A 23,626-nucleotide genomic window follows, 5' to 3' on the forward strand; every position below is an offset into this window, starting at 1 on the left:
AAAATGCTTCCCTGGATCCCACAGCACAGAATGCTTCTAGAAACAACTTTTCTCTTAGTTTCTCACACACACTTTTAATTATTTTCTTTGGCCTCTACAATAATCGGATCATATCTGCACCTATGATTGCAGGGGTGTTTGAGTGTGGAACACAGAGAAGCTTCCCACGCCAAGTCCACTGAATGCTATACTTTACCTTTGAGGGACTCTCAAGGTCTTCCAACACAGATGCACAGAGTCATAAGGAGCAGACTTCATAAAATGGTGCTAAAAAGGGGGAGGACAAGCAATGGAATGCAGGGAGCTGATTTGTGATCCAGACCCAACCCCATACAGTCTATTCTGGGAAGCTTGGACAAACAAAAGGGTTTTTGTTTGTTTTTGTGTGTGTGTTTTTTAAGTGTGTGTGTCTTGATATCACATCTGTAAATTGAGCATTTATTTATTTTGGAGCAGGGTGTGTTATGAAAAGCTACTGAAATCACACTTTCAACTCTCGGAAAACTACAAGCATAAAGTAGGGAAGTAGACTTATAAAATCTAAAAGCTGCTAAGTCTTCTTTATAGCAGGTAGATAGTCTAAGCCCCTTTAACCTAACAAGTAGGAACAAAGTCCTGAGGGTATGTTTTCTAACTCTAAATTTCATCAAGACATAAACTAGATGAGGAAGAAAAAAAAGATTTTTTTTTTAAATGTACAGAGGTAAATATACCCCCTCACCGCCAAAAAAAAAAAAAAACAAAAAAAAAAAAACTGACTTACCTTCTATGTATCTAGAAGGTCTTTAGTCATTTCAATAATTTCTGAAGGTGAAGGTAGAAATTATTATTCTCTTTTTCAGTAGGGAAAAAAATGAGGCTGGAAAGTTTAACTAAATTACTATACCTGAGGAAAAAAATTAATTCTAAGAACCTTTGCTCTTAGAAATTTTGGTAAGACTGAGAAATGCAGATGGCCCTCCCTCTTGTGTGCAGGTCACATTTGTTTCCATACTTGTTACAGAGGTAAACGTAACATAGCTGGCTAAATTAATGTTTCTTCAAAGATTCTGAAAATTCAAAGGCCATGACTGTTTATCCTCAGAATCTGAAAGAATAATCTCTTCATGTTTCTTTCACATTCCAACAAAGGCTCAAAAATTTAGCTAGTTCTCATGAAAATTTCAGTGATGGACTATTGCTGTCGAATTTCTAAATGGTCCTGTTTCTCTTCTCACCTCCAGTGGCGAATGTTACATGCTGGCCCTAGAACAATCTAGTGCCTATTGTAGCCCCTCCTCCCAAAATCAAAAGAAAGGAAACAGTCACCAATCCAGTGCCAACCAGGGCATGCTCAAGGATCTGGAGGCTAAGGGGGCCCTGGAATTTCTATTCTTGTTGAATTCTTCAGGTGAACAACTATCATTCCCATCAACATAGTAAAAGACAAAAAAATTCATGTCACAATTGCATAGACTGACAGATGGAAGTGTGTAGCAATACATTTTATATTACTTCCTTTGACAGCTACAGATTGCATGCCGAGTTTACCTCGGCTGATACATACATTCTGCACGTGGAGTGCTGAGAGATAATTTCTTGGAAATTTTTTTGGATATCACGGAAATAAAGTACCCAGGTAGAAAAAGAAACTTCCTTGTAGTCCAAAGAAAATTTCTTCCTACTGTTCCAAATATCCTCTATAGTCACATAATCCCAACATAAGCATTTTAATGACTGCCAAATTTACTCTCAAATATGGATAGATCAGCCTACATTAAAAAGGGCTCTCATCTGTTGGGTTTATGAAATGATTTGTAATCACTGACTCTAAGGGAATGTTACTTTTTTTTTTTTTAACTAAAGCATGAGGCTTTATAAGGGACTATATTTATATCATACATAAATAAATAGCTTGGAATGATTAAACTTGATATCCTAAATTTGATTTTCATAGTTAAAAAACTGAAATTGCACTGTAGCCTTACAGCAGTCCTAGATAACAAGCACCAGAGGCATAGAGAAACTAGATCTTCAACAGCCAGAAACACTGTGTCCCATCACTGTGATGACTGTCTTCTCAGCAACATTCACACCTGATAAGCACACTGCATGGATTAGAATTTTCAGACAGAGGAAAATATTTTTTGCCACAAGTTTCTGATGCCATTGGTATATTTTCTAATGAAGAAAAGATTTCTTTGAGGAATGTGAAATATAGTTAGTGTTTCCAGGAAATAATTATTCTGCCTTGATCGTTAAGACACTGAGACAGAAGATAAACTGCATTACTAATGGTGGACTAGCACAATATGGCTGCTTTACAGAAAAGAAAACAACACTCTGCCACAGAGTCAGAGCTTATGGCAGAGTCGTCTGAAATCTACAAATCCAGTGCTGTGGGACAATATATTTATGATTTATAATTTTACGTCAACTTGACTGTGACAGAAAGTACACAGATATTTGAGATATTATTTTGTAAACTTACCCAGAAACACCCAGAATAAAGTGTTTATCATTAAAACGGTTAAGACTGAGAAAAGTAGACTGCCCTCCCTCTCGTGTGCAGGTCACATTTGTTTCCATACTTGTTACAGAGGTAAAAGAATATAGCTGACCAAATTAGTGTTTCTTCAGCATCAGACATCAAAATCCTAGAAATATTTATGAGCAATCTCATAAGGTTATACTTAATTTACAACTGTAAACAATACATAATAATTATTATTAAAGAGTCATTAAGAAATGTCTCTCCAAGTACAAACAAAAAGCAAAAGCATCTACAGAAACTCAGGAGAAGGCAGAAGTGACAAAAATATTACTTCAGATTGGCTCCCCAAGGAGAGGAGCTAACAGGATCACCTCCAGACTGACCACCTCTGATCTCTGCTATGGGAACTGATCTCTGTGTCAAAAGGCCCTCTGTGGAAAGTGCTTGTTTTGTGAAACACTACTGAAAAGCATGTCTGAAACAAAAGTGGTCATTAGCCCTGACATATTCACTAGTTCCTCTAAATGAGCCCAAGATGTTCTCTGAGGAGACAGAGGAAGGAGAAGACAGACAGGTGGGAACACACACACACACACACACACACACACACACTACAGACAAGGGCTACAGTTTAAAAAATCCAGAAAAGCCAGTCTTTTTTCTGTGTGGTGATTTTAGTTCCCAGTTGAAACATCCAAAAATCTAAATACATTGTCAAGTCAGATTAATAAATGCCATGTTTTCATACATTGCTGGTTGCAACCACTATGTAAAGCAGTATGGAGATTCCTCAGAAAACTTGGAATGGAATCACCATTTGACCCAGCTATCCCACTCCTTGGTTTATACCCAAAGGACTTAAAACCAGCATACTACAGTGACACAGCCACATCAATGTTTATAGCAGCTCCATTCACAATACCTAAGCTGTGGAGCTAAACTATGTGCCCTTCAACAGATGGATGGATAAAGAAAATGTGGTATATATATATTCAATGGAATATTATTCAGCTTTAAAGAAGAATGAAATTATGGCATTTGCTGGTAAATGGATGGAGTTGGAGAAAAATCGCACTAAGAGAAATAAGCCAATCCCAAAAAACCAAAGGCCGAATGTTTTCTATGATATGCGGATGCTAATTCACAATAAGATGGGTGAGGGCAGGGGCGATAATAGAGTTATCTTAGATTAGAGAGAAGGGAGTGAATGGAGGGGAGAGGAAGGGAAGGATATGGGGGTAGGAAGGATAGTAGAATGAAACAGATATTATTACCTTATGTACATAGATGACTGCAAGACCAATGTGATTCTACAACATGTACAATCAGAAAAATGAGAATTATATCCCACCTATGTATGATATACCAAAGTACATAAATGCATTCTACTATCATGTATAAGTTATTAAAATATGAAAAATAAATAAATAAATAAATAAGCGGTGGAAGAGGGAAGTCTATGGCAGTGCAACTGCTCTGGTTTCTGCCCACTGGGAGGGGCCTGGTAAGGATTCTGTGGGAGCCCTGGGAGTTTGAAAGCTAAGCATGGGGAAGAGCTGCAAGGTGGAGAAGAGCTGCAAGGTGTCATGTGTGATCAGGTATCTGAGGGTAAAACTTCAATCCTAGAACAGCTCCTGTATGGGAATCATGTAGTGGGTTCTGAGATGACTGAAACCTACTGAGATAGACCGGGAAGTGCTGGAGCAGGTGCATTCCTATAATACCCAGGGGCTTCAAAATGGGGCCAAGCTGCCACAGCCCTGCTTCTCCTGCACTGATGGCCACATCCTGGTCTACAGCACAGATGGCTGAGAGTCCTTTCAACATGTGGAGCTAAGAAGGAGACTGACAAATCTAAGGATAAGATGGAGGTCACCACTATGGTCCTGGGCAACATGTGTGACTTACAGGAACAGCGGTGTGTAGACCCAGATATGGCTCAGCATTGAGCCAAGTCAGAGTAGTTGGAGTTGTGGAAGGTAACAGTAGCTGACCACCACTCCCTTCTGGAGCCCTTTGTCTACCTGGCCAGCAAGATGACCCAGCTCCAGAGCAAGTATGCCTTCTCCCTCAGCTGCAAGAACAAAGGCAGTGGATCCTTGGATGGCTGAAGAGCTACCATTCCTTCTTCACTCTCCCAACTCTCTAGCTTCTGGAGCTCTAGAGGATGGGTTGAGGGCAAGGGGGGTACACAGGCAATCTGTCCTTGCTGGTCATCAGTTGGGAGCACACCACTAGGTCAGGCATCTGGGTTTTCTTAGGCCCATGCCACTTTTCTCTTTCAACTCTGAGAAATGCAGACAGTTTTGATTAGTGCCCTCTTCCCATACTCTCCCTGCCTTACCTCCCAACTTACATCAAATTTTTTCCACTGTTGCCTAGATTTGTGGGTCAGCATCCCTTATATCTGCCCTGGACAGGAAGCAGAGCTATCATGCTGAAAGTGCCCAATTTAGGATTTGGGTTCTATTATAGGTGCCCCAACTTTCTGAGCTTCCTACCAGTCTCACACACTCACACTCACACACACACACTCTCTCTCTCTCTCTCTCTCTCTCTCTCTCTCTCTCTCTCGGCACTAGCCTGAACTTGAGAATGGGTATCCAGGTATTGTATGTGTGGCGCACATGTGCTCACTCGTGTTAGCATTAGGAGAAGACCCATCCCTCACTAGACCTTTTTCCTAGCCTATTCTTAGCTGGAAGAGGCTAGGCACCTAGGAGTATCATTTTCTATATGAACTCTTCCCCTGCTCCCAACTGTTTCACATCCTCTTCCCTAAGCAGATGGGTCTCGTTGGTTAGGGAATGGAGAGATGACTGGGCCAAGCAACAAGCTGACTGTGACCCAGCAAGGTCATTCCCCTTTAGGCATTGGTTTTCTCATCTCTAAGTTGACAGGAGCTGCTTAGATAATCTAGATCCTTTCCAATTGGATGACCTTCTAAAGCCAAGGGCTTGAGCCACCTGTGACTGGCCCCCTTGCTTCTCCCTTTTCAATGTGCTATACCTGCCAGCCTTGAGGCTAGACACATCTCTCCCTCCAACCACCAGAAGAAGGAAGTACACTTGCCACTCTGTCACTTGCCAGTGTGGCCACTCATGCCCAATCTACCCATGTGCCCTTCAGGGCTGGATTTCACTCCTTCCTCTGGATGTTTTCATCTAGTAGCTGGACTATTTATATCACCTATATTTATATGCCTGCTGCCATAGTGAAGGCCGGACAAGGTGCTCCTCTAGCCCTTATTACCTGAGATGTCTGAACAGAATCAGGAACATCACTAAGCAGCTGATTAGGAGCCCCCAGGCCTTCCTTTGGGGCTCCGGAGCATGGTTAGTCATGCAGATGTGCTATCAAGTGAGCATAAAACCTCCAACCTTCCAGTGCACTCTTCATGCTTCTGGTGTGCACCCATAACAGGTGAGACACTACGGCCAGGTGACCTCCAGTACGCCCCTTCTCCACAGAATGGGAGCAGTGAGCAGGGGCAGATGCCTAGGGCTGGGCAAGGAGCGGGCATCTAAAGGCTCAGGCTCAAAGTTCATTTATTGGTATGTTGGACACAATAAAACCACAACTGCTATTATCAAACATAAATAAATAAATGCCATGTTCTCCAATTCAGCAATAAAGTAAAATATATCACAAAGGAATTCTGATGTGCAGACACTTTGTAACAGAATAGAGGTAGATTCAAATCTGCTATGGTTTGATTATGTCTCCAAAATTTAGGTGTCATCAATGTAAGAGTAGAGTATTAAAATAGAGGTGGGCCTTTCAGAAGTGACCAGGCCATGAGTGCTGCTCCCAGTTAATGAGATTAAGGCCCTTTAAAAGAGGCTCCACACAGCATAGCTAGTTTGTCCTCTGCCTTGAACTATGTAAGGACATAGCAAGGAGGTCAAAATGTCAGACCTTTAATCTAGGACTGTGATTGCCCAGACTTTAAAACAGTAAGAAATAAATTCCTGCTATTTACAAATTACCTGTCTCAGGTGTATTTTCTTGTAACAGCACAAACAGACTGAGGCATTTCCTGATCAAATACTACTTTTCAATTAAAAGAATTTGGGGAAATCAATCTAAATTCACCTGGCTCTATTTAGAACGATGAAAGCAACGACTATTAAGGGTATGCGCTACTCAAAAAGTCAAGGAAACTTCTCAAGGTTCAGCTTCTATGGGCTTACATGAGGTCCACTGGGAAGCAGACACCACAGAAGCCTACTCACCACGATGTCCTCAGGAAACGTGTCTCTGCTGAAGGAGCCATCATCAAACATGACCTCGTAGAAGGTTTGTGATGTTACAGCCATCACCCTGCAGCTATAATACCGTGTATTGCGGTGCTTCGTGATGACCGTCTGACCCACAGAGATGGCCTTCTCGCAAGCCTTGGACTTCTGAGAGATGGAAAGAAGGAAGAAAAGAAAGGACACAAATAAAAGAAACACTTATTAAGAAAACAATAACTGATTTGGCCAAGGTTTTTTAGATTTTTAAAATTTAGGATTAGAGAATCATTTCAAACTTAAAGCAAGATGCAATACTCTAAATAGTACAAACACCACTCACATTTGAACCTTTACCCAGACTCATCTAGTGTTGGTTATTTATTACTATCATTAATATCTTAACGTTTGATTTATTGCTTGTATATTCTTTCATGTGTTTGTGTGTGCGCACGTGCGCACACGTATGTGCTTATTATATACAGGAAATAAGGGCCAGTTTTTTATGTATATGCCTAGCATGTTTCTCTTTTATCATTTGTAAGCTACCTATATTGTGGGACTTACCACCTAAACACTTGGTGTTTATTTTCTAAGAACAAGGATATTCTCTGACATAACCACAGCTCTAGTACAGTTATCAACTTCAGGAAATATGTATCTATCACCAGTGCTCCCATCAATCAACTGAGCCAATAATGACCCTTGTGGTATTCCTCTCCCTAACCCAAACTTCCAAATACAACATCTAGTCCAGTTACATATGGCATTAGTTGCCATATCTCTTCTTTGTGTGTGTCATGGGTGGGGTAGGGTACCACAGATTGAACCCAGGAATGCTTTACCACAGAGTTATATTTCTATCCCTTTTTGATTTTCAGACTTGGTCTTTTGAAACTGCTGAGGCTGGCCTCCAACTTGCAATTCTCTTGCCTCAGCCTCCCAAGTCTCAAAGATTATAGCATAATGAACCATTATGCAAAGCAATTGCTACATTTCTTTAGCTCCATTTAACCTGGACTATTTTCATAGTCCTTTGTTTTTTTATACTAGTGATACTTTGGAAAGATATAATTCCTCCTTCCCCTGCTTATCAATTGAGTATTTGTCTGATGTTTCCCCATGATTAGACTCAGATTACAGATGGTGATATTTGTCTTTCTTGGGATATTTCATCTGGAAATACAAGTTCACAGGTCACTCAATGGTAATGTTAATTTTGATCCTGATCAAAGTGCAGTCAAACTTCTCTGCTTAATTACTATTTTTTTCCTCACACTAATAACAATCTGTGGAACACATTACCATGAAAATAACCTGTTCCTCATACATCTATGTACTTAGATGAGTCTCATTTACTTATTACTATGATGGTAGTGTGTGCTAACTGTTTTGCTGCAGCACTCCCTCCTCATTTACTAGTCTGGCATTTGTAAATGGAAGTCTCCCTCATCTACCCACATTCACCCGCTCAGCATCCATCTACCCATCCAATCAATCATAATCAGTAAGAGCTGATTAGTTCCTTCTCCCCAAATGCATAAAATTCCAACTGCATCTTATTAGTTTGGTGCTTGCTCAAATTGTCCCAGATGTAGACAATGAGAGTCCCTTCAAGCTGGTTCTTGTAACATATCTTTCTAAAGCAGTTCCTTCCTATCTGGCCTGAGAAGTTGTTCCAGAATCATCTTGCTGCATCCCTAAAATTAGCGATTCCAGGAGCATGGTTCATTTCAGAGGGCAATTCTGTGGTGCCCAGAATCACAGAGGGACTGGAGCTGCTCACTGCAATAGTCTGGGTAGGAGATGAAGGCCTGGAGTAAGAAAACCGAGGACAAAGATGCTCATGATTTGGATAAAAGGGCAGACTCCAAATTTAAAAAAAAAAAAAAATGTTCCTAAGGGTCTCCTACTTGTAGAATTAGTTCAGCCATCTAGTTTCCCACAAGGACACTTTCTTCCTTGAAATCATTCCCCTATGACTGCTGGTCTAGTTGGGAAATTATTTTCTGCCATTAGGTGTGTGAACCCAGGGTTTCACACGTGCTAGGAAAGTGCTCTAACCACAAAGCTACAATCAATTCCATTTTATTATTTTTAGTTATTTATTTACTGCGGATTGAACTCAGAGCCTCATACACAGTAGGCAAGTGCTATACTATTGAGCTAAATCCCTAACCCTTTTTAACATTCTCTTTTTCTCTCTCTCTCTCTTTCTTGTAGTACTGGTGATTGAAGCTACCTCCCCAGCACTCCCCATTTTTTTATAGTTGTTGATGGACCTTTATTTATTTATCTATCTATCTATCTATCTATCTATCTATCTATCTATCTACTTATTTATTTATATATGGTGCTGAGAGTCAAACCCAGTGCTTCACATATGCTAGGCAAGCACTCTACCACTGAGCTACAACTCTGGCCCACCTCCCCAACCCTTTTTATTTTAAGACAAGGTTTGCTAAGTTTCCAAGAACTTATAGCTGTGACCACAGATGTGTGCCACTGTACACAACTGAGGTGTATAATCATTTCGATGCAGCAAAAAATAGTAATTCAAATGCACTATACCTGAAGTAGAAATTTTTACTTAAATATTCAATGACAGTATAACATACATGCTAAAATAATTACCCAGTTTCCTACTTCATTTCCCTGCCCATTCCCTTTAAATGCATCTAACTTTTCAAGTAAGAGAATTACACAGATATAACAATTAATAAAAGTGGAGGCAAAGTCTACAGAGTTATATAACCCCCAAATTGGGTCCATGATAGCTGCTTAAGGTTGTACAGGTTATAACTAATTCTCGGAGGCCACATTTACAACCTGTGTGGCCACACACCCAGAAGCCCTCAGTGACTTGTATTAGGGCCAATCAGGGCTTCACCTTGGTAGAACATTTTTGCAGATGTTACCCCTCTCTACCAAAGCTACAAAATTAAATGACTATATGTTACTATGATATTAGCTCTTCTGTGCATATTTTATTAAAACTGGAATGCTTAATCAAAACAAGATAATGTGGTTTGGATTTGAATTCTAAATTCTTAATTCTTACTAGTTGATGGATCTTAGGGATGTTACTTGACTATTGATACTTACATCAAAATTCTGCTTTAAAAAACAGGATAAACTACATAAAATACCTCAATTCAATGCAGAACATATCTGAAGTATTATTTTTAACCCTGGAGTAATAATCTACTCTTCCTACTGTACTGCAATAACTGGCATGTATGTGCTGCACCTTGACTTCACAATGACAAGGCTCCATCCAGCCCCAAGTCAATTCTGATGGAACAATCCCAGCCCCTGCTCTTTTTTTTTAAGTATTTATTTTTTTTTTTTTAGGTGGACACAATATCTTTATTTCATTTCGTGTGGTGCTGAGAATCTAACCCAGTGCCCCACGCATGCTAGGTGAGTGCACTAACATTTGAGCCGCATCCCCAGCCCCCCAGCCCCCTGGCTCTTTACCACATCTACTCCAAAAGCCTGTGACTCTTGTCCAACTTGGGTACATGGCCATACTACCTAGAAAGGAAGCCTTTGTTGACAACTCTCCTAAGACCCTGGTCATAGTACCCTTCCATTTACTGTCCCTCTTACAACAAGATAAAATCCACAGGTGAGGATCAGACCTTGTCTTCTGACCAGCACATCCAGCACAGTGTCTATTATACTGCTGCTACCAGATGAACAATGGGTACATGAATGAGTGATGGAGGGAATGTATGAGTGAAATACATATCACGACAGAAGCATTTTCAAACTGGAAGAGAAAAGACTGCAGTCATTCACTTTCTACAAAAGGCAAAGACAGAGAAGAGTTTTAGGAAAATATTCCTCTTTCTTGGCTTGAGCATGTATATAAATAGGGAAAGGGAGGAAAAAAGGTCTGTGATGAAATTCATAGAGTCTGAGAAGCGGAAGATGTCAGTCAAGGGAAAAGAAGGGTGAGACAAACTTTATAAGGAAAAGGCTAACTCCAGATCACAACCATTTTCTTCCTGTTTAGATCATGAAATTTATTCAGATTGGCTGGCTAGAAAGATGGCCAGCACACAAATTAAATATATAAACTTCACCTAAATAAAAATTCTCATAAGCTTCAAGCATGACCATTTCATGGAGTGTACTAAGGAAAATGGATTCTTCTTAATGCTATTTTGATAGGATTTCTGATTTATTTTTGCAGGAAAAATTTATTGACAAGCATATCTCATAACTGATTATATACATCCTCAAAAATATTTCCTGTCAGAAAAGCCTAAAAGCTATTGATGTTAAGAATGTCATTTCTGATCAGAGAAGACAGACGCTATGCAAGGGGATCCATCAGATTAACAGAATGGCAGTGTTATATTGAGGATCACTGTGCAGGCTAAGGTTGTGAAAGTCAAATTTTCTTTAACATGGGATAAGCAGAAATGAACAAACAGTAGCTTGAAAAAAACATCAACAACAACAACAACAACAACAAAAAACTTCACTTAAAAAATGCTAGAGCCAGTTAGGGATGCTAGGAATATGAAGAAAATGTTAAGAAAATGCTACAAAAATTCCATAAAGGCATAATGAGTTCCTAGGAAATGATACATCCAGAGTTTTCATATATCATATATAATAGCTACTTAAATCCTTCTAGTAATGCTATGAAGTAGTTGCTATTTTGAATGGAAGATATAATGGGGCAATCAAGTGACTTTCCCAAGACCTGAGAGCCAGTGAGAGGCAGTTTGGGGTGTTGCTCTTCTGTGACATGAGAGCTGAGTATCATCAACCAGGAGAATGAATGTTGGAGGCTATCAAAGGAGAAATAAAGTCAACCATGAAGGAGGACTACTGGAATTTGCACAGTTGCCTAAAAAAGTTACATTTCCTTCTTCTTCCTTTTGTAACTTCCATTGACTAAATACCTCTTCTGTTCCTGATATCTGATGAGATACTTCACACACACAAAGTTATTTAACTTCCTCAATATATGCACAAGGTTGCATTATCAACTTGGATATGCAACATATCTGGTGATTAAAATGCAGAATGTATAATTATGTATGCTCTTAGTTTTCATATGTATACACACACACACACACACACACACACACAGTGAAAACTTTACAAGTTTTCCCTCCTCCCTATTTCCACATCTTTGCAATGTGACTTTGCAGTTAGTTCCTCCCACCATGGGATGAAATCTATTTTCCATCTTTTGAACCTGTATTAGATTATGGCTTAGCTTGCTTTGGCCAAAAGAAAACTGCAGTAGGGTAGCAATTTAAACTAAACTCTTTGTTCAAGAGATTTTGTACATTTCTGCTTTCTCTCTATGAACAAACACAAATTATCTTGTAGGCAGGTGAGAAATTACATTGACCACAGCTATCTCTGGACACATGTGAGAACTCAGCCAAGATCAGGTAAGCCATTCTGCAGCTGACCATAGTCCATGAAGCAGCACAGTATGGACAGAGAACCATACAGCAGAGCACAGCCCAAACTAATGACCTATAAATCATGAGTAAATAGTTATCATTGGTAAAAGCCACTTGTTTTGTGATGCTTTGTTAAACACACACAGAGACACACATACACACAGATACATAGAAAAAAGGAATCCTGAGGAGAAAATATACTATACATAGCAATCTTTCAACAACAGCTTGGTAAAAATAACAACATTGCTACCTATATAATGGTATTTGTATACTGAGTCAATAAAAGGGCACAGTGGAACTTAATGAAGACACCTCATGAAGGGGTAAGTTATGGAGGCCAAAATGTGTAATTTTTAGTGACCATACCTGACATAGAAATCTTAATTTCAATATGAAGGGTGGACCATATATACACTACATTCTCAAACATTTCATCCTATTGGTTTTTGACAGAGAACAGAGAGAAGTTACCTCCAAAGCAAGATCTCGGAGGGAAAAAGCTCTGCAGTAGAATGAGGGAAGATTCCAGAATGGGCATTCTCTTATCAGACCTGGCAAGGCTAACTTAAGTTCACCTTGAAGGAGAGTAATCCAATATCTTAGGGGAGATGAGTACTGGGCAAAGAAATCCCTTTGGGAAAATCCCTCACTGGGTTCTGCATCTATATAACCGTCATAAAGGTATAAATCCAAATAGAGTAATATACAGAGACATTCATGGAGCCAGCAAATCTGAAAAGGTGAAGAAAACAAACTAAATCACTTATGACAATGAACAGGCTAAAAGAGCATGCTTCCACTTTATGTAATAGACCTTTCCCCTTCTCAACTTTGTTATTTCTAATTTCTATGAATTATTAACCTGTGAAGTATTATTATATTTTTTTCAAGGTATTACCTTGTAATATCTCCCACAAAGATTAAAATAAATAAATTAGTACAAACTACTCTTTCACCTAACTTATGCAGCTGAAGTCACTCATCTGAAATTTCCCTGTTATACTTAAAGCTTTTTTTGTAAAGTTAAGAGTTAGATAAAAATCCTCTACTCAGAAAAACCTAAGACCATAGGGCTTCATAAAGAAATAATTGCTCTTACTGCACAAATGCAGACTCATAAAAATGTCAGAAGTATTTAATTTTCTGTATGTCTGTTTGTTCATATGTACTTTTATTTCTCATGAGTTTTTAACTACAAACATATAATATGATGGGAAATGGTGGTAAGTTTCCCAAAAGATTTAAGGTTTTATTCACTTTAATATCTGTAGAAGTACGATGTATTACATATTAAGGAGAAAAAACCCAAATATCTAAGTTCTTTTCCATCAGAATCATGAGCTCACCATGGAGGCGATAATCCTGCATGGTCAGTGAACAGGACTGGGAAGGGAGAACCATCTTCAGATGTAGCTGAATACTGATTCCACTGAAGTACTGCCAAACCCTGTCAACAGGAAGGCACTACTTGCTACCTATTCTGAATGGTAAGCAACTTACTTCACAAAGAGTGAAGATGGGAGTTCACATTAGATTGGTAGGGCTGGTAGGGACCCAGTGCTAAGCCAAAATCTGATGTGAGCTTCTCCCAGAGTCCTATCTGATTTCCTTAGATGCTAGAAAATGTGTGAGCCTCAGGTACTAGCCTATGAAGGTCAGCCTGCAGAAACTCATGGGCTCTTTCCTTTCAGGAGTTCTTCAGGTTTCAAATTCTCTGCTAAAATTTGGGGATTATTATAGTTTTCACACAATTCCAATCATTTACAGAAAGATTTATGTGTATGTACATAGAAATTAACGAGCTCAATCTAACATTTATATGGAAATGCAAAGGACCTAATATACTAGGAGGAATTGAGGGGAGGGAGGAAGTTGGAGCATTTACAATTTGGAGGAAATAAAATGAGAAGTACTTATTCAACAATAAGATGATATAATTTAAATGACATCAGATGGGATATTTTCAACAGAGAAGCAAGGGACAGAGGAATCCTACATGTTCTCTTCCTGCCTATAAAATAATATCTACCACACAAATTACTGTGAGGAATATGTATTAATGTATTGTATATGAACATGCAGAGTACACTATAAAAGACAATATATACAAATGTTAGCTATTTCTATTACATTAAAAACCCTTATCTAGCTGGGCATGATGGCACATATCAATAATCCCCAGGGGGGGTTGAGAGGCTAAAATAGTAGGGATCACAAGTTCAAAGCCAGTCTCAGCAACTTTGCAAGGCCCTGTCTCAAAATATTTAAAAAGCAGGGGTGGGGGTGTGGGGTACTATTGATGTGGCTCAGTGGTAAAGGGTTCAATCCCTGTTGGCAAAACAAAACAAACTTATCTAAATTTATATACTGTACCCAACAAGGTCACTTGAGCAACAGACAAAGTTGGGGGGAAAAGCAATTGTACTTCAAAGATACAATGCTTGACAGACACAGACACACATAAACTTCTAAGTTTTACTGGATTTCAGGAGAAACAGAGAAAGGAACAGGAAAAGGAAAAGTAGCTGAAAGCTTTCACTTCCACCAGAACTATCACAGGAGAAGCATGGATTTTGCCTATCTGTCATGTTAATCAAAAAAATCCAATCTTTAAAGACCATTATTAACCATGCAAACTCATATGCATCTGGCAGTCTGTCTCATGCTAAATCAATCTATGTCTCCAGCACTGTGCTGACAGGTGTGTGGGGCATAAAAAAAAGGCAAAGAACTGACAGGTCTTACAGCAGTAAACTGGTCCTTCCCAGTCTCATGCCTGGGGACTCTATTGCACAGGGTTAATCTCTGTGGTCCTTATAACCTCAATTAAGCTATTTTTTCAGCACCCAATAAAAACACCACTCTGTTCCAAATAGGTAATAAAGGTGAAAATTGAGAGCAGACTTTAAGGTATAAATAAAACATTGTTGAATATATGGGTTTGAAAATTTTATACTTCTTTAAATTCCTGAGAAACATACAGAGTAAAAGGAGACATACTAAACCGTAGACCTACCTGGGAATCAAGGAAGGACAAACAAAATGGGAAGTAACTCATGAGGGAAATAATTCATGAAGCAGAGGGTTTTACTTCTCTCTGCCTCCTGCCCCAAATAAAGGCTTCTGAGCATCAGATCAACCCTGCAATGGCTAAGAGAAAAATTAAATGATATTTTATTGAAAAAAGTTAGAGAAATTTCTGTTTCCTGCTGCTTTAAAACTTCACTGACCCTCTATACCCAGCATGGGACAAGATGAGAGGATACATGATACGTCACGATGGAAACAAGTAGACTTCAGATAAGGAATATCAGGAAACTGCCCATTTTACCTGGAAAGGGAGGAAGTATTGATTTCTATGTGAGAAATGTGCCACATTATTCACTGAGATGGTCCCAATATTCCAAGGAAGGGCAAGACAATAACATTGGGACTTCCCTAGGCTTCACTGTCTTCTGCACAAGAGGCTTCATGAGACACTTTGAATTAATCCAGAGATTTATGTATCATGCTGGATGACAGTACAGACTTAGAGAATACCCTTTTAATATAATTTTTTTGAAGTTATATTATTTAATTGCCTTTCCTATTGCTTGCAGTTAATAGTCTTAAAACTTATACTTTCATTATATTTTGTCAGTATCTATGGATTTAATTATAACTATATCATCTAATTACTGTTTCAACATGAAGGAACTGAAAACTCCACCTCTTGTGCTTTACAAATGTGGAAATGTTAAGTGCCCTTTTCTGTCATGTGTCTGCTCACACCACTGTATCCATGGTGCTAAACTCTAAAACCAAAGTTAAAATATGGGACTAGTGTCACTACTTAATTTTCTTAACAAGCTATCAGATGATACTGCGTGCCTTAATTATTAAAAAAAATATAAGAGTACAAATTGCTGAGAAGATTTAAAATTTTCAAGGCTGAGACCTATTAATTCTGTGAAAAACTAAGTGCTTTACATGAAAACATCCTTACCTATGCTAAAAGATGTACAAGATGAAGTGACTTTAAGTTGGCCCATGAAAGTGACTAAGTATCAAGTGCCCCATGTACACATTTCCTAATGCAGTTGGCTCTTACAGTAGAATTCTGTCTGCTGACTACTTCATGGTACAAATAACAGAACCAAGTACAGAAAGCAACACGGACAGTTTTCTCCTGATGATTCTGATGAGTCCATTTTGATGATTAAAAACCAAACCTGGGCCAAGAAGCTTTTTTTTTTTCCTTGAAATTCCCCACCCCTCCCAGCTTAGGTTAATATGGAATTTTAAAAGACCAGGAAAAAAAAAGTTCAGGCAAATATTCTGTCCTATTAAGCCATATTATTCCATAGAGAACTAAAATAACATTTTGAATGAGATGAAAACTTATAAAAGTTCTATTTTGTTACAAAAATAATCAAGTTAATGGTCTTCATTTTTTTTCCCTTTGGGGGGGGGTAGGGGGGTTACTGGGGATTGAACTCAGGAGCACTCAGCCACTAAGATACATCCCCAGCCCTATTTTATATTTTATTTAGAGACAGGGTCTCACTGAGTTGCTTAGCACCTTGCTTTTGCGGAGGCTAGCACTGAACTTGAGATCCTCGTGCCTCGGCCCCCAAGCCGCTGGGATTACAGGTGTGCATCACCATGCCATGCAAGTTAATGGTTCTTAATTTTCTTTCTGAAATATAAAAGCACAACTATTTAACAAGTGTTTATTCTAGCGTATGAAAATTTTATTGATGAAAAATGCTTATACACTATGATTATCTTACTTGAGGTTTTTGTTTCTGTTATTTCAATTAATTTTTAAAACTTTTATCAATTTTTACTAATTACTCCATGTACCCTTATACATTTTAGAGCAGGTGAAAGTTTTTGAATATGATAAAACTCATGAATTTCCAGAATAAAGCAAAATAGTTCTGCTATAGGAAAATTTTCCAAGTTGTCTCCCAAACTAGATGTTTAGCACCATGAGCCAGACTATAAAAAAACGTTTCCTTCCAGAAATCTGAATTTAAAGAAAATTATGGCAGCAGACCCATCTTCTCTGAAACGTTTTTCACATTGAATAAAGTTGAATTCCTGTTGTTCATTCAATTTTAACCTGGAAAACCAGCACTTTCTAATAAGGTTCTGCATAGCAAGACACAACAGTGTGAGGAGAAAGCCTCCAGAATGGGAGAAAGTATTGTCAGGTACTATTCTAACAAAAGATTAATATCCAGAATATACAAAGAACCTAAAAACCTCAACACAAAAAACAAACAATAACCCATCCAATAAATGGGCAAATGAACTAAACAGATACTTTTCAAAGTATAAATGGCCAACAAGTACATGAAAACAAAAATGTTCAACATCTTTAGCCATCAGAGAAAATGCAAATCAAAACTACATTGAGATTCCATCTAGCTCCAGTCAGAATGGCAATCATCAAGAATACAAAAAAATTCTGGCAATGATGAGGGGAGAAAAGGAACTCTTATATACTATCAGTGGGATAGATCAGTATGGAGGATCATCAAAAAACTAAAAGTAGAATCACCATACAACCGAGGTCAGCATACTTTAATGATACATGCATACTCATGTTTATTGCAGCACAATTCACAATAGCCAGGTAATAGAATCAGCCTAGGTATCCATCAAAAGAGGACTAGATAAAGAAAATTTGGAACATATACACAATGGAGTTTTATTCAGCTATAAAGAAAAATAAAATCATGTAATTTGCATGAAAATGGACCTGGAAAGTACTATGTTAAGTGAAATATGGCAGACACAGAAAGACAAACATTGAATGTTTTCTCTCATAAACCAGAATGAAGACCATTAGGATACAGGAAGGGGATTGGGAAGACATTGGGGAGTAAAACTGATCACATTATATGCACGTACAGATATGCCACAAGGAAACACATTATTTTGTACAATTATTATGCACCAATAAAAAGATTTTTTAAAAAGTAATTTCATATATATCAACTGAACTCACATCAGTATAATATCAGAACTTGGAGGTCTGGATAATTCTCTCAATGAGGCCTCAGCATTGATTTACAGGGGTACACAATAAAAAGGTTGAACAGGAATCTGAACACAAGAGTGCCTGAAGCCAAGATTATTCTGACCATACCCCTATCACAAAATGCTAACAAGTCTTGATCCTTTGTGGTGCAATGACAATTCAACTATCCAGAATTATCAGTAGTTATGGCCCTGTGAGTTGACTTCCCAGATTTCTGAGATTTAAATCTAATAAGACCTTATCAAATGTTTAACAAAATGATTATTTTTCATTTGTATAAAGAGTCTAGTGTTCAACCATTTTTATAGTGATCTTTCCAAAATCATTCTAAAATCTCGTTTCCCTTATTAGATTATGCTGGGGTATTTTGAACCTGAGTTCCCTCTTCAGGATTAGAAGATTCCTATTCCAGATTCTGAGTGTGCTATTTGGTGATGTCCTCAGCATCAGTCCTTTCTGGGAATTGTCCTTGGCTGAGAGAGAGATAACTCACAGAAATTCATACCTTTTTCCAGGGGTAGCCTGTGTCCTCAATGTGTTGTTACAGACCCATAAACTCTACCTACCCTTCAAGGGCCATCTCAGCTTTACAGCTACTTCTGGGACCCCCTGAAGTATCTGTTGACATCTCACTGCACCTCAACTTCTCCCTTTGCCCAAGCTTACTTCCTTTGCCCTTCTTCTACTTTTCATTCCATACTTCAAGTGATGATCCCAAAGGTACTCCCTGATAAACTATCTGCCTTAGTTGCTGCTTCCCAGGAAATCTGCTACACCAAAACTACAAATAGGACCAACTGCTCTGCATCATTACAGTCCCTGATATGGTCCACTCTCTAAAGTGATTCAAGGTAGGGGTTGAGGACTTTCACTTCCCATCAAACTATTAATTGTTGATCTCAGTCAAGCTAACTTACATGCTATCCTTTACTTCTTGCTGATATGAAGCTCTAATCTCCCAGTTTTTAAAATTTCAAATATGCTAAATTAATTCACACATTTGAATCTCACCTACAAAAACATTAACAAGGCCCTGAGTTAAGACCTAGAAAGTCCCTTTATGATAAAAGGCACATACCATCTTCCTTTGGTTCTTTACTGTTTAATTCTGGTTTATTAAGTTGTGTTTCTGATAGTGGAGGTTCATGAACAAGATATCTCCTAATAACTAAGGTTCTACCAAGGTTGCTTGTTAACACAATTAAAAATACTAAAAAACTGAAAAATAGTGTATGCCTCAGCCCCAAAGGCTTCAAGTTATCACAGGGGCTTCTCTGGGATTTTAGGCAAACAAGCATTGTCTATTTGCAAATCAAATAAGGTGTCTCAAATAACATATTAACAAGTTTTTTAAGTTCAGTTGGATGTTTTTGGGAAGTACACCTGAAGTTATGTTCTTTAATCTAACCAGATTAAAGGATAAGAAATCAGAGCCTGGGAAAAGGATGTAGTCTAAAGAGACATTGTTCTCAGTGACCTAGGAAATGACCCCGATTTCTGCCCCCAAATAAGGAGGATGCGGGCTTGCTGATCCTAAAATGAAAAAGCCTTTTGTTAAGAGTAAAATCTTCTATTGAATGGAGATAGAAACTACCCATAAAGAGTAACTGGAGTAATACCAGCTGAGAAAGGAGGTCTGTGAATTCAAAGCCATCCTCAGCACAACAACACAAAACAGGGCTAGGAATGTGGCTCAGTGGTCAAGTGCCCCTGAGTTCAATCACTGGTACCCAAAACACGCCCCCCAAAAAGAGAAACTGGAGACTGTAATCCCAGTAGCTCAAGAGGCTGAAGCATGAGGATGACAAGTTCAAAGCCAGTCTCAGCAAAAGCAAGTTGCTAAACAACTCAGTGAGACCCTGTCTCTAAATAAAATACAAAAAAAAAAAAGGGCTGGGGATGTGACTCAGTGGTAGAGTGCCCCAAGTTCAATCCCCAGTATCCACACCACACCCCACCCCACACCTCACCCCCCCCCTGGCCCCCTGCAAAAAAAAAAATAGTAACTGGAGGGCTGGGATTGTAGTTTAGCAGTGAAGTATGTGCCTACCATGCCCAAGGTCCTAGGTTCAACTGCCAGCAATGAAATTAAAAAAAAAAAAAAAGAAAAGAAAAGCAACTGTATGGTACAAAATACGGTTTTCATTTGAATCAAAGTAATGATCAAACCCGTGTAGACTGTGTTGCAATGGATAGTTCTATGAAGGAATAGTGAGCAGAACAAAAGCCATATTGAGATATTCAGGGCTGGGGTTGTGGCTCAGTGGCAGAGCACTTCCTAGCATGTGTGCAGCACTAGATTCAATTCTCAGCACCATGTATCAATAAATAAAATAAAGGTCCATTGACAACTATAAAGATTTTTTAAAAAAGATATTCAGCCTCTGCTCTATTCTGCATAGTCTCTCCATTCTGATTACCTTCTGTATCCTCAGCTGATTAGTATTAAAAACTGCAATGGAAACACCTACTGTCTCTTCCCACAAATTTAAAAATCTCTTGAAATACTTGATTTAGCTTCGAAAGTGGGACTGCAACCACTGCAACTGCTGCCAGAAGTGGGACTGGTACGAAGACCTTTACCAAATGACCAGATTTTGATAGAGATTTAGAAATGGGGAGGTCAGAGGGTAGGCTAAGTGTGGCTCAACAGAGACAGAAGACCCTCTGGCTAGAGGCTGAGAGGTTGTTGTAAGGAGTGGGCTGGTGTCCATGAAACTTTCCCTCTACATCCCACACCAGGTCCTATGATTAATTGGCAGGCTCAGCAGAAGGTGGGTTAGCTTAAGGCTCTCCCTGCACTGGGATAAGAAAGAGAGAAAAAAATGGAATTACCAAGGGGAAATAAGCCCAGAACATGGGAATTTACTAAAGATCTCCTAAAGTACTGCTCTACTCACAGAAAGTATAGTGGAAAATGGCTTTATGTTCACCAACTTGGTCCTTCCCAAGTAAATTGCTAATGAAAATGCAGTAAGAAAGCAAATTGAGGGGTGCTGAAGACTTAAAAATTTGTAATGGAATATATTTAATACTGTTGGCAACATTTTAAAAAAATCTCTATTTTCGGAGATCCAACATGGCGGCCGGCGGAGAGGCAGCGTTTTCAATACCCCCCCAGTGATGGAGTCATAAAGACGCATAGATAACGCTTAGATTCTACCAACGGAGAATCTCCTAGCAAAATTCCACTGAAAAGAGACCGGCTGGGAGCTACTAGGATTTTTTGAAGCGACAGATTGCCTCAGACCAGCGAATCCCTGCCAGGAGACGCAGAGGTCCAGATCCACCAGCCACAGTCTGCGCTCCGCGGCGCAGCTGCCGGCCCGTCCGCCAGCAGCAAACGTGACTGAGTCCCGCTAGCCTCCGAGACGCAGCTTGGCAGGAAGAAGTCTTTAGCCAAGCCTTCATGAAATAGCGAGCTGGGAGCTGAAGCCAACCGGGGACGGACCAGTCCCACCCCTCCCTTCGGATACTCCGGCAAGGAGCCTGGGGCCCGCCATAGCAGAGAGGTGACATCATCGGAGTTCGGCCAACGGAATTCCTTATTCCTTCCCAGCAGAATCCACTTTAGCAGGTGTGTGACTCCTTTCCCATCCAGATACAAGCAGCCAGGAAACTTCATGGACCTCTCAGGGGTCGTGTCTGTAGGGAAGCAGAGGGGATCCCCGACCCCCAACCCCCCATATCACCAGCGGTGACTCCCAAGGTCTTAGCCACCAGTTTACCACAGCACTGGGGCTTAAATGGGACATGCGGTGGGGCTGCAAGTGTAACTAGATCTCTGGGGAACCGCTTCTGGTGAACAGGACTTGGCTGGCTGGCTGACAGGAGGAAGGGGGGTGAAGGGCCAGAGAAGTGAAACGGCTCTGGACTGACAAGTCTGAGAGACTCCCAGGAGATGCCTTACAGGGAATGCTCTGGGCAGGTAGAGAGCAGAAGCTCCGCTTGGAGGGCACAGCTCCGCCTACTGGAAGAGAAGAAAATGGATCTCTAAGACTTCAATATTTTTTTTCTTCTTCTCTCTCTGTTCCTTTCTCCCATTTTCCTCTTTCTTTCTTTCCCATTTCAAGTTTTATTGTTCTTTTCATTCTCCTCTAATCTATCTCTCTCTCCTTCTTTCTTTTTAAGAGCAACTTCATTCCCCTACCCCCCAACTTTCATCCCAAGCATTACGTCTTCCATTACGTGTAATTGTCTAAATGCAAATAGGTGAAAGTCTCGAGGCTGTCTATAGGGCTCCTAAATACCTAGCTACTACCAACACCATGATCCAATTGCCTGTTAGTATCCACCTTCAGTAGAGCAATCTTCTAAAGTAGCCAAGACATACTAACCCTCCTACCATCATAGCACCTAACCTAAACATATAGTCCTAAGAACAAACAACAAATCACTATATGCATACAGAACCTGGAAGCCTTTTATGAACTGAATGAATCAGCTTTAAAGTACAATAAAGCCCAACATTTCTAGACATAATCTCCCACCACAAAGGAGAGACAACAGAGATATACAAAGCCAAAACAAATGTATACGAGAAAGCATTTACAAAGCAGTCAAACAGAGCTGGAAAGTAACGTGAACAACAGGAAAAAACAAGGGAAAAAAGGAGTACAGATAATGTAGGACAACTTAAATCTACAGGAGGACCTAGAAGCATCAGAAACATGGACAGGGAAAGAAATCAAGGCATACCTAACTCAGATGGAACGGAATATTAGAGAAGACATGAGACAGCAAGTCCAAGCATTGAAAGTATATTTTGAAAACGAACTAAACAAACAAATTCAAACTGCAAAGAACGAGCTTTACCAGGAGATAGAGATTTAAAAAACAAACCAAAAAGTAATCCTAGAAATGCAAGAAACCATAAACCAGATTAAAAACTCTAACGAGAATATTACAAATAGACTAGATCAAGTAGAAGTCAGAACATCAGATAATGAAGACAAAGTTTATCAACTTGAAAAGAATATAGTCAACACTGAAAAGATGCTTAAATCTCACGAGCAATCTATCCAAGAGATATGGGATCTCATAAAAAAACAAAATTCTCAAATTTTTATGAGATGCCATATCTCTCAAGTCATTGGGCTAGAAGAGGATCAAACCAAAGGAATGGACAACTTATTAAATGAAATAATCCTAGAAAACTTCCCAGAGATGAAAGATGGAATGGATTGCCAAATCCTGGAAGCCTACAGGACCCCAAACATCCAAAACCATAATAGACCAACTCCAAGACATATAATAATGAAGATAGCTAACATACAGAACAAGGAGAGAATATTAAAAGCTACGAGACAAAGGAGGCAGATTACATTCAGGGGTAAACCAATTAAGTTAACAACTGATTTTTCATCACAGACTTTGAAAGCAAGAAGATCCTGGAACAACGTATTTCAAACGCTGAAAAATAATGGATTCCAACCAAGAATACTGT

At 39.2% G+C, this 23,626-nt stretch overlaps 1 protein-coding gene and 1 pseudogene across 13 annotated transcripts in view; one reads left to right on the top strand and one right to left on the bottom strand.

Annotated features, from left to right (window-relative positions):
• Positions 1-23,626, bottom strand: part of Kdm4c (lysine demethylase 4C) — a 387,556-nt gene that overhangs the window by 36,689 nt on the left and 327,241 nt on the right. For 10 of the 13 annotated variants that reach the window (XR_007349008.1, XM_048806786.1, XM_048806790.1 and 7 more), the window contains one exon: positions 6,709-6,879. The exons of 2 other annotated variants lie outside the window; for them this stretch is intronic. Coding sequence is in view for 9 of the 11 variants with exons in the window: in XM_048806786.1 (XP_048662743.1) it covers positions 6,709-6,879 (171 nt within the window). In the remaining 2 variants the exon portion in view is untranslated. Of the gene's footprint in view, positions 1-6,708; positions 6,880-23,626 lie in introns of those variants that run through there. One more of the 13 variants, XR_007349010.1, reaches the window with a different exon arrangement.
• On the top strand, positions 4,019-4,584 carry LOC107148226 (annotated as a pseudogene).

Source organism: Marmota marmota, unplaced genomic scaffold (genome assembly GCF_001458135.2).
Source record: "Marmota marmota marmota unplaced genomic scaffold, marMar, whole genome shotgun sequence".
In the NCBI taxonomy this organism is placed as follows: Eukaryota; Metazoa; Chordata; class Mammalia; order Rodentia; family Sciuridae; genus Marmota; species Marmota marmota.